Below are 12,960 nucleotides of genomic sequence, written 5' to 3' on the forward strand. Positions count from 1 at the left end.
TCATTTTTCAAAAACGATGGTGTGTGGGCAACGTGGTTTTTAATGATGAAGTTGGACTTTTTTTTTCATGCCGAAAAAGGACCGTGTGTACGCGGCATAAGAGCCTGGTTCTTGAAATGGGAAGGCTGAAGGCACTAGGGTACCCCGAAGAGGTCATTCCCACACTCCCACACACAATTTGGGCTAAATTCACAAGTCACATGTCCTCCAAATCCAACTCATGTAGTGCTCCGGCAGTTCAGGACATCTTAAGCTTCCTGCAATGAGGACTGGACTTGTCCTTGTCTTATAGTTCACTCCATGTACAGGTGTCAGCGATATCAGCCTTCTCTGGGGTGTCATGGGCCAGGCATCCCCTGGTCCAGCAGTTCTTCAAGGGAGCAGTTAGGCTCAGACTGTAGAGGAAACCTAGGTTTCCCAAATGGGAGCTTCCACTAGTTCTTGAATTCTTATTGCAATTCGACAAACCACTCTCGATCAGAGAACTTGCTCTTAAAACTGCCTTCCTGGTAGCCATAACTTTGGCGAACAGAATTTCTGAAATTCAGACTTTAGGGTCAAAAGAGCCCTTTCTAACCTTTTTTCCAGACAGAGTGGTCCTATGCTAGGGGCAAACCCCAAGGTCACCTCAATTTTTCATGAGAATCAGGAAATCACGCTTCCCACCTTTAAATCAGCCGGAAGTCTAGATCTGCATCTCTTAGATGTGGAAGTCTCCTTAAAACAACACCTGGAGGCTACAGCTTCCTTTTCAGAGTCTGACTATCTCTTTGTCCTGTTCCAAGGGAAAAACAGGGGACTCCGGGCTTCCATCAGATCCATTTCTGCATGGCTCGTCCAAGCTATCCAATGGGCCTATAAAGAGAAGGGCTTGGCTACTCCTGAGGTGGTAACAGCGCACTCAACCAGTAGTCTCTCAACTTCATGGGCAGCCTCACGTCACATCGCGCCTGAAGTGATCTGCAGGGTGGTTTCTTGGTCATCAATCCATACATTTATGTCTCATTGTGTTGAACCAGCTGCTCTGTCTTCTGTCAATTTTGGTTTGAAAGTTGATGGTGTTAATTAAATATTTGTTCAGCATTTTGTCCACTGGGTGTGTACGGTGAGTTATTTCCCACACGTTGCTGCCATGGAGTCTGTCAGGAAAATGGAAAATTCCTATCAAATACTTACCATAATTTTCCTTTCCTGATGGACTCCATGGCAGCAGGAGTTCCCTCCAAATGGCTGGAGTAGGCTAGTTATCGAACATGGCGACTGGCTGGGAGCAAAGATTTATGGGAGTAGAGTCCTATAGGGTAGTAGTGGAGGCGGGACTGAACCCACACATTGGCCCACACACGTTGTTGGAATGGAGTCCATCAGGAAAGGAAAATTACGGTAAGTATTTGATAGGAATATTTTCATTTTTTTCTATTCTCTCTCTGCATTTTCTTTGCTCAGGTTATGTTTTTTTTTTGTTGAAAGAATAACATTGTATTTATTTTCAAAGACAGGTAGAAATGACATAAACAGCTATTTGCTGTTCGTGACGGCTCTTCCGGGTCGTAGAAAGATTACAAAGCTGGATTTTTTTTTATTAAAGGACTTGTCCTAAGCTGTGAGTGTGTTTTTTTTACGTTTTTTGTCACTTTTTTGGGTGAAATGGTAGGGGTACAATGTACCCTGTTACCAATTCACATAAGGGGGCCAGCATCTGGGGGACCCCTGCAGACCCCCACACCCACCGGGCAAGGGTTATGGAGATGAGGCCCTTGTCACCATCAACATGGGGACATCCTCCCCATGTTGAGGGCATGTGGCCTGGTACGGTTCAGGAGGGGGGACACTCTCTTGTTCCCCCTCTTTTCCTGTGGCCTGCCAGGGGTCTGGTATGGATTTTGAGGGGGACCCCATGTCATTTTTTTTATTTGGTGCAGGGTATCCCTTAGTATCCATACCAGACCTGAAAGGCCTGGTAATGAAATTTGGGGGTCCCCCACACATTTTTTTTGGTTTGGGGTTCCCCTTAATATTCATACCAGACTCAAAGGGCCTGGTAATGGACTGGGGGAAAACCCATTTTTTTCAATGAATTTTATCTGTATTGCCGGGACCCGACAATTCATTATAGTAGCGAATAGTTTTAAATTACTTTTTTTTCCTTTAGAAATGCCATTTTGTGCAGGGACTTTTCTAAGCACGGGAAACATGCGCTACTTTACAGGCATACTATAGACACCCCCAGGTACAAAATTTAAAGGAATATTTAACTTTTATTGTTTCACTTATTATTAAAATCACTGCTCCCAAAAAAAACGTCAGTTTTTAAAACTTTTTTGCATTGATACATGTCCCCTGGGGCAGGACCCAGGTCCCCAAACACTTTTTATGACAATAACTTGCATATTAACCTTTAAAATTAGCACTTTTGATTTCTCCTATAGACTTTAAAAGGGTGTTCTGTGGCTTTCGAATTTGCCGTGAACACCCCCAAATTGTTCGCTATTCGGTGAACGGGTGAACAGTCAGTGTTCGAGTCGTACTCATGTTCGACCTGAACATAAAGCTCATCCCTAATGTATAAGTAAGGCCCCGTACACACGTCCGAGAAACTCGACGGGCAAAACACATTCGTTTTGCTCGTCGAGTTTCTTGTGAAGTCGCCGAGGATCTCGGCGAGCCAAGTTTCCTCATTGACTAACGAGAAAATAGAGAACATGTTCTCTATTTGGCCCGACGAGATCCTCGTCGGTTTCCTCGGCCAAAAGTGTACACACGACCGGGTTTCTCGGCAGAATACGGCTCCGATCGAGTTTCTGGCTGAATTCTGCCGAGAAACTCGGTCATGTGTACGGGGCCTCAGATGTTACTTGGTGTTAGTAAGGAGGCTGGTATACAATGCATCCCATTTCCATGTTTTCAATTCAAAATTACCAAAAGCAGTGTTGGACACATTGAGAAGAAGGCCATTAGCATACTGCCCCTTTTTGTAATGGTGTTCACCAAGCTATACAACTAGGATATGTGGGTTTAGCATGAAGAGCTAGTCCTCCATCATCAGGATGTAGAGATAGGGTGGGAGAGGACACTCCTGACGGGTACCATTATGGATTAAAACTAGATCAGAGAGGGAGCCAATAACATGGATACTTTCTTTAAAAAAACTCATAGAGAGCCATGATTTTATCCAATAGCAGTGAGTGTATGCCACTTTGCTAAAGTAAAAAAACAATCTGGGCAATCAAACACCTTCTTCACATCTACCAAAAAGGGAAAAGTAATGTAGAGTGTCAATTGATTTGAAATCAATTTGGTGTAAATCTGTGTGTACATTTATTAGCAAAATTGGATGTTAACTAAAGAGTGGGTTATTTTTGCTCTTGTGGGAGTAATGTTTTGTGGATCTCCTGTGCCTCTTTGGGGAATAACATATGGGACAGGGCAGCATTGAAAGTATCCTTCAGAATAGGTGAAAAAGACCCTTTAATCATTTATAAATTGATCAGTATTAGTTTGAAATAAATGACAGTTACTTTAGATAAAAAATGTATACAATTTATTTTAGAATTTGATTTGAGGCCAATTTAAATTAATGTAACACTAAAAAATAGTAATGAACAACCTGAATAAAAGGAACAAAACATGTTTAAGTATTAATGGTTACAAAAATAGAAATAAACAAAAAATAGCAGAAAAATGTTCCGTAAACGGAAAGGGTTATATAGGAACAGATTCTAACCATTAAAGATGCTTCAACTGATATAATTTGCATATATGCATGTAACTGATAAGTAACTCAAAAGTAACAATGGTACTATGTTACGCTCCTCTATGCAATGTTTATAAAGACTGTGAATGGTTTACTCTTATTGTAATTTTTGTGCTTGTTTTTGTTTGAGCGTTTGTCCTTTACCCACATAATTATTTCACGTTAAAATAGTGTAAAACATTGGTGCTTGATAAATAAGGTTAATAATTATAATTATCACAGCAATAATTAAAATAGGGATTTGCCTGTGTATATCATATAACCTATACTGTCTTAATCAATTTGCATATTCAGCTGTTTCAAGTTATTTCGTTGCAATTTTTTTTTTTATCTTGTGTGTTGTAAATAGGGAGAATAAAGCCTTGTGCACACGATCAGATTTTCTGACTGGAATTGTGTGATGACAGCCTGTTGGCCGAAAATTGTTGTCGGATTTTCCACGGACAAATGTTGGATCGCAGGTTTTAAAATCTTCTGCAAACAACGGTCTGTTGTCAGATTTTCCGAACGTGTGTACACAAACACGCATGCTCGGAATCAATGCTCACCAAATATGACATTAGCAGAAGGTGCCCAAAGGGTGGCGCTCAAGAGCTGAAATAATGTCATGTAGTACGTAACTACATTCATGTTTGTTGACCGACAATTGTGTGCCGTTTGTATGCAAGACAAGTTTTTTAGTCTACAAAAAATCCAATCGTGTATATGAGGCTTAACACTGTTTTACTGCAATACTTGTAGTAAATTTCTTTGTTTAATTTTAGGCTTTCTTTACTGAAGAATATATACATCGACATGCTGAAGATTATGAGAAGCTGAGTAAACTGAAAGATCTTATTGCTTGGCAGGTACAGTATGTTTTGTATTAATTTTTCCATATCAGTTTTTATAAATGACAGTGAATGTAAATTGCAGACGCTATTTATCTTCTTCATGCTTTCACACTTTATAACCTGCGCTGTGCAGTCTATAATCTTAAGAAATGATAATGCTGGGGCCGCTGTTATTTCAACTTCAGTTCACTTTCAGCTGTGTAGCAAAAGGCTTCCCAGCCCACTCCCCTAATAATTGAAATTGAATATGGTCCCAAATTATTATAAAATAATTAAAAAGGAAATCAGCATTGCAAAAATTCAAAACAAACAGGTCATGAAAGAGAGTAAGACCCACCTAAAAAATGTATTAACTATATTAATATCAAAACGATCAGGTCTGAGCGTGTAGGCCCCTTAAATGATAAGTTCAAGTTGGCAACTGTTGACAAAAAAGAAAGAGGATCTATTAAACATTTCCTTCACCACAGTGTATACAAAGGAAACAGTAGGTTCAAGTCCAAAACATTGCCATAGTCTCTATTGAACCACAATGGTTCAAACTTGATGTGGTCCATGACCAAAAAGAATAAGGGTAAATAAAACACCTGGACCAGGTGGCTTACACCTGCATGTTCCATGGGTTTAAAGGAGTTGTAAAGGCAGAATGTTTTTTATCTTGATGCATTTTATGCATTAAAATAAAAAGCCTTCTGTGTGTAGCAGCCTCCCTGGCACCCCCTATTACTTATCTGAGCCCCAATTCTGTCCAGCAATGTCCACGAGTCCCATCGCCATTAGCTCCCACGGCTGTCAAACAAAGTCAGTTAGCCAATTGGCAGTGAGGGGGCGGGTGCCCCCATAGCAAGCTGCTTGCTGTAGGGGCACTCGACAGGAGGGAGAGACCCAAGAAGTGGAGGATCCAGACTGCCTGTTCAAAGCACAGAGTAGGTAAGTATAACATGTTTTTTTAAACAAGACAGGGGCATAAAATACAGGTACTTGCGGTTGGCCGACAGGCAGAGTGGTTCAACAACAGTCCAGGTGCATGCCAGGCAGGGTTCAGAAAAGTCAGGGTCAAATCCATAGTCAAAAGACAGGCAGTGTTCCAAGAGTATTCAATATATGATCCAAGGTCGTCAACAAGGGAATCCACATTAACAGACAGGGCAGACAAACAGGTAGCTTGGAGCACTGCACTCTGCACTCGGTTAAACACAACATCACAAGCATGAGATGTCAGGCTTGGCTGGCTTAAACCAGGATTGGTCTCCACCCAGAGACTGGCTACATTAACCACCTTGCAGGTGGACAGGCAGACAGGGAGAATGTATCACATCTAAAACCAGGATGCTGGAACGAGACCAATAGCTGTAATGGAGCAGGAGCACTGCACACTTCTGACAATGGTGGGCTAGGTCTCCCCAATTTGAGTAATTATAGAGCAATGTATTTAACTAGAATGCTCAGTTGGAGATACCATGATACTCAAAAAGCTTGGGTGTATCTGGAGGGGATATTTTAAAACTTTTGATTAAATAAAAAAAAAACAAGGAGCTCACTCTCCATCAATATCTCCCTTACTCCCGTTTGGTGTTTCTTGCAAAGGAGTCATTTTAAATCTTGGGCAAGTGATGGAGACACCAGTTTCCTTAGTTCATTTGGAATGGGAAACTATGCCCACTGGGGGAACTTAGTGAGATACATGGTAAATTTCCACTGGATACCTGAAGATATCAGCAACTACAAAAACAATTTAGCGCCCGTGTGTACGGGGCCTAACAATGGGCTGCTTGAGCCATAATGACTCAAAACCAGTGAGAGAGTACCTCACTCCAATACCTCTTAGGTGGGCGCTAAATTTTTTTTGTAGTTGCTGATATCTTCAGGTATCCAGTGGAAATTTACCATGTATCTCACTAAGTTCCCCCAGTGGGCATAGTTTCCCATTCCAAATGAACTAAGGAAACTGGTGTCTCCATCACTTGCCCAAGATTTAAAATGACTCCTTTGCAAGAAACACCAAACGGGAGTAAGGGAGATATTGATGGAGAGTGAGCTCCTTGTTTTTTTTTTATTTAATCAAAAGTTTTAAAATATCCCGGACCAGTTTCAGCGGACAGATCCGGTCGTGTGTAGGCCCGACCGGACAATTGTCCGGGGGATCGGACAGTTTCCAGCGGATCAAAATTTCTTAGCATGCTAAGAAATCTATCCGCTGGAAACCTGTCCGTCGGACGTGTTCGGTCATCTGTACAGACTCACCGGACACGTCCGACCGACCGCCATCCCTTGCATGCGTCGTATTGATTCGACGCATGTGTGGAAGCTTTGAACTTCAAGGCCGCCCACGTCGCCGCGTCATCGTCGCCGCGACGGGGCGGCCACGCCCCGCGTATCGTGTACAAACATCAGACAGAAATCTCCGGGCGGACATGTCCGCTGAAAACGGTCCGGTGGACCGTTTTCAGCGATTTGTCCGTCCTTGTGTACGGGGCCTTAGAGGTCTGTTATCTACCTCTCATAAATTGTTGAACAGACATGATGCCACTACAGGCCACAAATTTCTTGGTGAATCGGAGACAGAGATATGTAATATGTTAAGCCTGACACATACCTCCTCTATTAATCACCAAATACAAATAATTATAAACTTATATCAAGGTGGTATAGGGTCCCAAAGAATTTGGCTGTTGCATATCCTTTCATGCTGTCCTTTTTTACTCTGATGGAACAAAATCCTATGGGCCCACACACGATAGGAATTTCTGATGAAAAAATTCCATCAGACTGTTTTCATCAGAAATTTATATCGTGTGTACAAGGCATAGGATTTCTGCTTACATTTTTTTTTATAGAGACATGTCAAATAATCACAAACATGTAAAATGTAACCATGTCAGATGCACAATCATATAATGGAAAATTTATTTATTTTGTTAATATTTGAAAATGGGAATAATCACTGTTGCACTATTCTGTTTAATTTAGACACCCCTGCTTGGTGCTGGAATACGAATACACGAGAAAAGGGTGACTGAAGACCTTCGCCCTTTCCATGATCGAATGGAGGAGTGCTTTAAAAGTCTGAAAATTAAGGTTGAAAAGCAATATGGTGCGAGAGAACTGGTATGATATCATCTAATTGGACACTTACCTAACATTTTAAGTCTCCCCTTTCTTTAAGACCCTAACTAAAAAATTACAGATTTTTTTCTTTATTAACCACTTTAATACAGTGAACTTTCACCCCCTTCTTGCCCAAGCCACTTTTCAGCTTTCAGTACTGTTGCATTATGAATGACAATTGAATGACAATTGCGTATTCAGGCAATAAATGAATTTTTAAGCATTTTTTTCACACAAGTAGAGCTTTCTTTTGGTGCAAATTTATTCACCACCAGGTTTTATATTTTTTGCTAAATAAATGAAAAAATACCCAATTTTTTTAAAAGGAAACACACTTTTCCTAATTTCTGTTATATAATTTTGCAAATAAATAATCTTTCTTCATAGATTTAGCCCAAAATGTATTCTGCTACATGTTTGGTGAAATTGTCATGTTATCTGTTGTGATTGGTCACATTGATCACATAGGACCGCCAATGGGCCGGTACTGTAATCAGTTAGACTCAGCTAGTGACAGATTGTGCCGCAGCATGGCCCCAGGGCTTTGCAAGAGGTGTGTTCTGGAAAGACGTCATACGAACTAATTAAAACATTTAAATTTTCATTACTTTTCATTAATTTTCATTACTCTTAGCTACTGCACTTCATCCATAGTTATTTCAGTGTGCGCTATCACATATGTAGCACTACCCCCCAAAGGAGCTGCTGGTTTGTTTTGGAAGGCATATTACCTCTAATCCTTCGCCATCTAGGGTATCAGTTGAGAGGAACTTCAATGTCCACACTTAAGGCTTCTTTTTCTTTGCTTTATTTACCCAACGTGGTAAAATGAATAAAAGTAGTAGTTGAAGAGGTGGAAGGGTAATGGGTTCAGGTGTATAACTTTTGTTAGGAAACACTCCTGCTTCCAGCAACGTAGCTTTCGTCGCCACTCTAGCCAGAGTGGGTACTGTGCACCTGGATAGGCCTCTCTCACTAATCTAGCAGCCAGGATGTCACATGGAAACTTAGCAAAGTCTCTGCCACAGACCTTACTAAAGATGTAGATATATTCGGTCCAGAATCCTCTCAGCACAGGATTAAGCACCCGGATCTCTCTTGAATAAATTCTTGTAAACTCAGAACTGACAGGTGACCATCACTCAGCCTTTCAGTAATAGTGCATCCTTCGATAAAGTTCAAGGCCTCTCCTGAGATATCAGCCTCTTGCTCGGTGCTCACTCACAGTACAGCCATGGCTGGAACAGAGGCCCAAATTTTGTAAAAAATCATACAGTCTGAGTCAACTAACTCTCAGACTACCCTCTAAATTTAAAGCATCGCCAGCTAGAAAGTAGCAGGCCGCTACACATATATCTCTGTGGGTATCCCAGAGCATATAAGTTAAGCATTAGGTGTCAGCTCATATCTTTTTCATTGTGACAGGGCCCTTCAGTGCCATGAAGCATCCCGTCACATTTCTTCACTAAATGAAAGTAAATACAATTCCTGCGTCCTTATCCTATAATGCACTTTATAGAATCAGATATTTATCAACATGCTTGCAAGGTTCCTAAAGCATATTTGCTCTAGTTGTAAACTACTATTTTTATATCTGGGGAGACAAGCCTGGTAATTTCTTTGTGAATGAATGATGTCAGGTATTATTACTGATTGTGATATTTCAGCAGATAAGGCTCCTTTCACACGGTCGGACCGTTCAGGTCAGCCTGTCAGTTTTGTCGGCGGACCTGAACAGCCTCTCCATGCAATCATATGGAGCGTCGGATGTCAGCGAAGACATGTCCGCTGACATCCGACCCGATTCGATCCGCCAAATTCAGACATATGGCGATACGTCCCCATCCGTCCATGGCGCATCTGATCGTGTGAGATCTGATGAAAACGGACATGCTGTCTGTTTTTATCAGATCTCTCCATAGGAGACAGCGGCGCTGCACAAGCCCCTCCCAGCTCAGTGAACAGAGAGGGACTTGTCATCCGCCGGCTCAGAGGAGATCAGCGGAGAGATCTCCCGCTGAGCTGGTGGACTCCGTAGCGATGGAGTCTGCCTCGTGTGAAAGAAGCCTAAGACATAATCTTATTTTAAGCAGACCTGCAGTTTTTCTTATAATAAAAACAGCACAGAAAAATAGCCCAAGAAAGTTTAAACAAAAAACAGCTTTCATTGCAGTGCAGTTTTTGTCCCCCTCAGTAATTGCATTCTGCCATCAGGCTCTGGGGTGAGTGGCAGCAAATGTCTTTAAAGTCACTGTCATGGGTCAGCCATGTTGTGTGTTGTCATAACTCCAAGATAATACAGTACTACACTGATCATTGCTCACATATTAATACATGAGCACTGTTTAGTGCAACAGTAAGGACCTCCCACCGCAGGAGGAGACAAGACTGTAATGCCGCATGAGCAGGTTTCATTTATGAAAGTTTCTGAAGGAATAATTGTTTTAGACAAATTTGCCCCTGCAGCAAATTCTGGCTTTTCAGATATAAATTGTCTGAGCCAATTCTTCCATTAGTCAATTTCACAAGCTATATAAATTATACTTTTGTGGTAAATCTCACAGCACACAAATATTTTTCAGCCTGACTTTGATGATGGCCGAGTTGGAAGACCAAGATCCATGTTAAGATCTTATCGACAGATGTCTGTTATTTCCATGTCATCAGTTGGATCTGAATGCAGCACTCCAAACAAGATTGTTACAGAAAGGTTAGTCAAAAGTCTTTCAGTCATGCATCTGCCTTTTAGCACTAGGCTTTGTATGATAAATGAGAATTTGGGGTTCAGCCTGTTTCACTCAAATAAGAATGGGCAGGGAGCATACCACATAATGCATCCAGACACCTATAGTGCTATCAAATCACCACTCAAATCAAAAGTGTAACTATTGTACTCCACAAAAATTAAAACAGACAAACTATCTCTTGCTCCTGGCCAGCCATGGTTTTGCACACACGTTTGCATAACAATATCGATAGCCATACCACACTCCAGCAGCTGAGCACATGAAGTATTATACACTGCACATGTTCAGGAAAGAGATGGTGATTGCATATTGGCCTCTTCTGTTGCCATTGTGCAGACATGTGGGTTCTGTTCACTAAATTTGTGCATGCTTATTCCACTTAACAAATCTGCTGAGATTACACTTTGTTTATCTTTCTTTTCTCTGGATTTTCTTATGTATGTATTAATTTTGGGTTATCTTTAATTTAATTAATTGTGATGTTTAGTACATGATCTTAATATACCCTTGTACTGATTTTAAACACTTTTTGGGGGGAACCCTATGTGTGGGAAAGACATATATTCAGCAACATTAGGACATTGGGGTTTATTTATTAAAGGCAAATCCACTCTGCACTACAAGTGCACTGCAAGTGCACTTGAAAGTGCCCTGAAAGTGCACTTGGAAGTGCAGTCACCGTAGATCTTAGGGGAAGCTCTGAGATGAGGGGAAGCTCTGCTGATTTTATCATCCAATCATGTGCAGGCAAAAATCCTGTTTTTTTTTCCCCCTCAGATCTACAGTGACTGCATTTCCAAGTGCACTTGCAGTGCACTTGTAGGGCAAAGTGGATTATTCTTTAGTATAATTTAGTGGCCTGGTAAGGTTCAGGAGAGGGGGGGGGAGGCGCACTCTGTCCCCCCCTCTTTTCTGCGGCCGGCCAGGTTAACGTGCTCGGATAAGGGGTCTGGTGTGAATTTTTGGGGGAACTCCACGTCATTTTTTTTTAAATTTGGTGTGGAGTTCCCCTTAAAATCGACACCAGACCTGAAGGGTCTGGAATGGATATTTGGGGGGAACCCCACGTAATTTTTTTTTAAATTGATGGCAGGGTTCCCCTTAATATCCATTCCAGACCTGAAGGGCCTGGTAATGGAATTTGGAGGGACCCCCATGCTATTTTTTTTTTTTTTTTATGAATGAATTTTCTCTGAATTGCCAGAGCCGACAATTCATTATTGCCGTAAGTCCGGTTTTAAAAGACTTTTTTTCCTTTCAGAAATGACACTTTGTGCAGGCACAGTTCTATGTACGGGAAATATGGGCTATTTCACATGCTAACTTTACACCCCCCCCCCCAGGTACAAAATTTAAAGGAATATTTCACTTTTATTGTTTAACTTTTAGCATTATTAAATTCACTGCTCCCAGAAAAACTGCTGTTTTTAAAAAAAAATTTGCATTGATACATGTCCCCTGGGACAGGACCCAGGTCCCCAAACACTTTTTAGGACAATAATTTGCATATTAGTCTTTAAAATTGGCACTTTAGTTTTCTCCCATAGACTTTAACAGGGTGTTCCGCGGCTTTTCGAATTTGCCGCGAACACCCCTAATTGTTCGTTGTTTGCCGAACAGGCAATGTTCGAGTCGAACATGAGTTTGACTCAAACTCGAAGCTCATCCCTACTATTTATATATAGGCAGGAAGTCGAGGGGAGGCCATGTTTGCCATGTGGACGGCAGATTCAACAGGGCCTCTTGAGACATAACGGCAGCCCGTGGATACCAATGATGTGTGAGAACTTACTATGTGAGGAATGTGTGGCCAGCAAGTCATGATTATATACTGCATACTTACTGGTTAATCCGGAGGGCCTGTACAACTGTAAGTCGATACACCTCTGTATGGGTAACAGTGCACTTTAAAGTGTTGTGTCTCCAGAATAATGTGCATTTGGCACAAAACTAGTATGGGGCATGTACTAGTATGGGTACAGGTGCATACTTGCAAACTTCAGAATAAAGTGCATTTTAGGCTGATCTGAAGTAGAAAAAGGCTGCATGAGATGCATATGTGCTAAACTAGTATGGGGCCAAGTGCAGTTGGACAGGTGCAGCATATAGTATTCATGCTTGCAAGCTTGTTGCTTAAATGCATGTTTGAATAAGCACATGGCTTGCATAGATGTTGCTTAGATACATGTGGCATAAGCACATGTTTGGAAGAACATGGGCATCGGTGACCTTGGAGGTAAGGTTGCCACATCATCCCTTTAATCCAGGACACACATTAACCACTTCAGGCCCGGGCCAAATCTGACACTTCGTTTCTACATGTAAAGATCATCTTTTTTTGCTATTTTTTGCTAGAAAATTACATAGAACCCCCAAACACTATACATTTTTTTTACCAGAGACCCTAGAGAATACAATGGCGGTCATTGAAACTTTTTATCTCGCACAGTATCATGCTTAAAAAAAAAAAACAGTAAAGTTAGCCCAATTTTTTGTATAATGTGAAAGATGAAGTTAC

General features: G+C 41.3%; 1 protein-coding gene across 3 annotated transcripts in view; it reads left to right on the forward strand.

Annotated features, from left to right (window-relative positions):
* The window catches only part of DOCK2 (dedicator of cytokinesis 2), a 325,179-nt gene that overhangs the window by 294,195 nt on the left and 18,024 nt on the right, over positions 1 to 12,960 (forward strand). For all 3 annotated transcript variants that reach the window (XM_040344676.1, XM_040344678.1, XM_040344677.1), the window contains exons 46-48: positions 4,519 to 4,602; positions 7,558 to 7,695; positions 10,278 to 10,405. In XM_040344676.1, the coding sequence (XP_040200610.1) occupies positions 4,519 to 4,602; positions 7,558 to 7,695; positions 10,278 to 10,405 (350 nt within the window). The remainder of the gene's footprint in view (positions 1 to 4,518; positions 4,603 to 7,557; positions 7,696 to 10,277; positions 10,406 to 12,960) is intronic.

Source organism: Rana temporaria, chromosome 3 (genome assembly GCF_905171775.1).
Source record: "Rana temporaria chromosome 3, aRanTem1.1, whole genome shotgun sequence".
NCBI classification, from domain to species: Eukaryota; Metazoa; Chordata; class Amphibia; order Anura; family Ranidae; genus Rana; species Rana temporaria.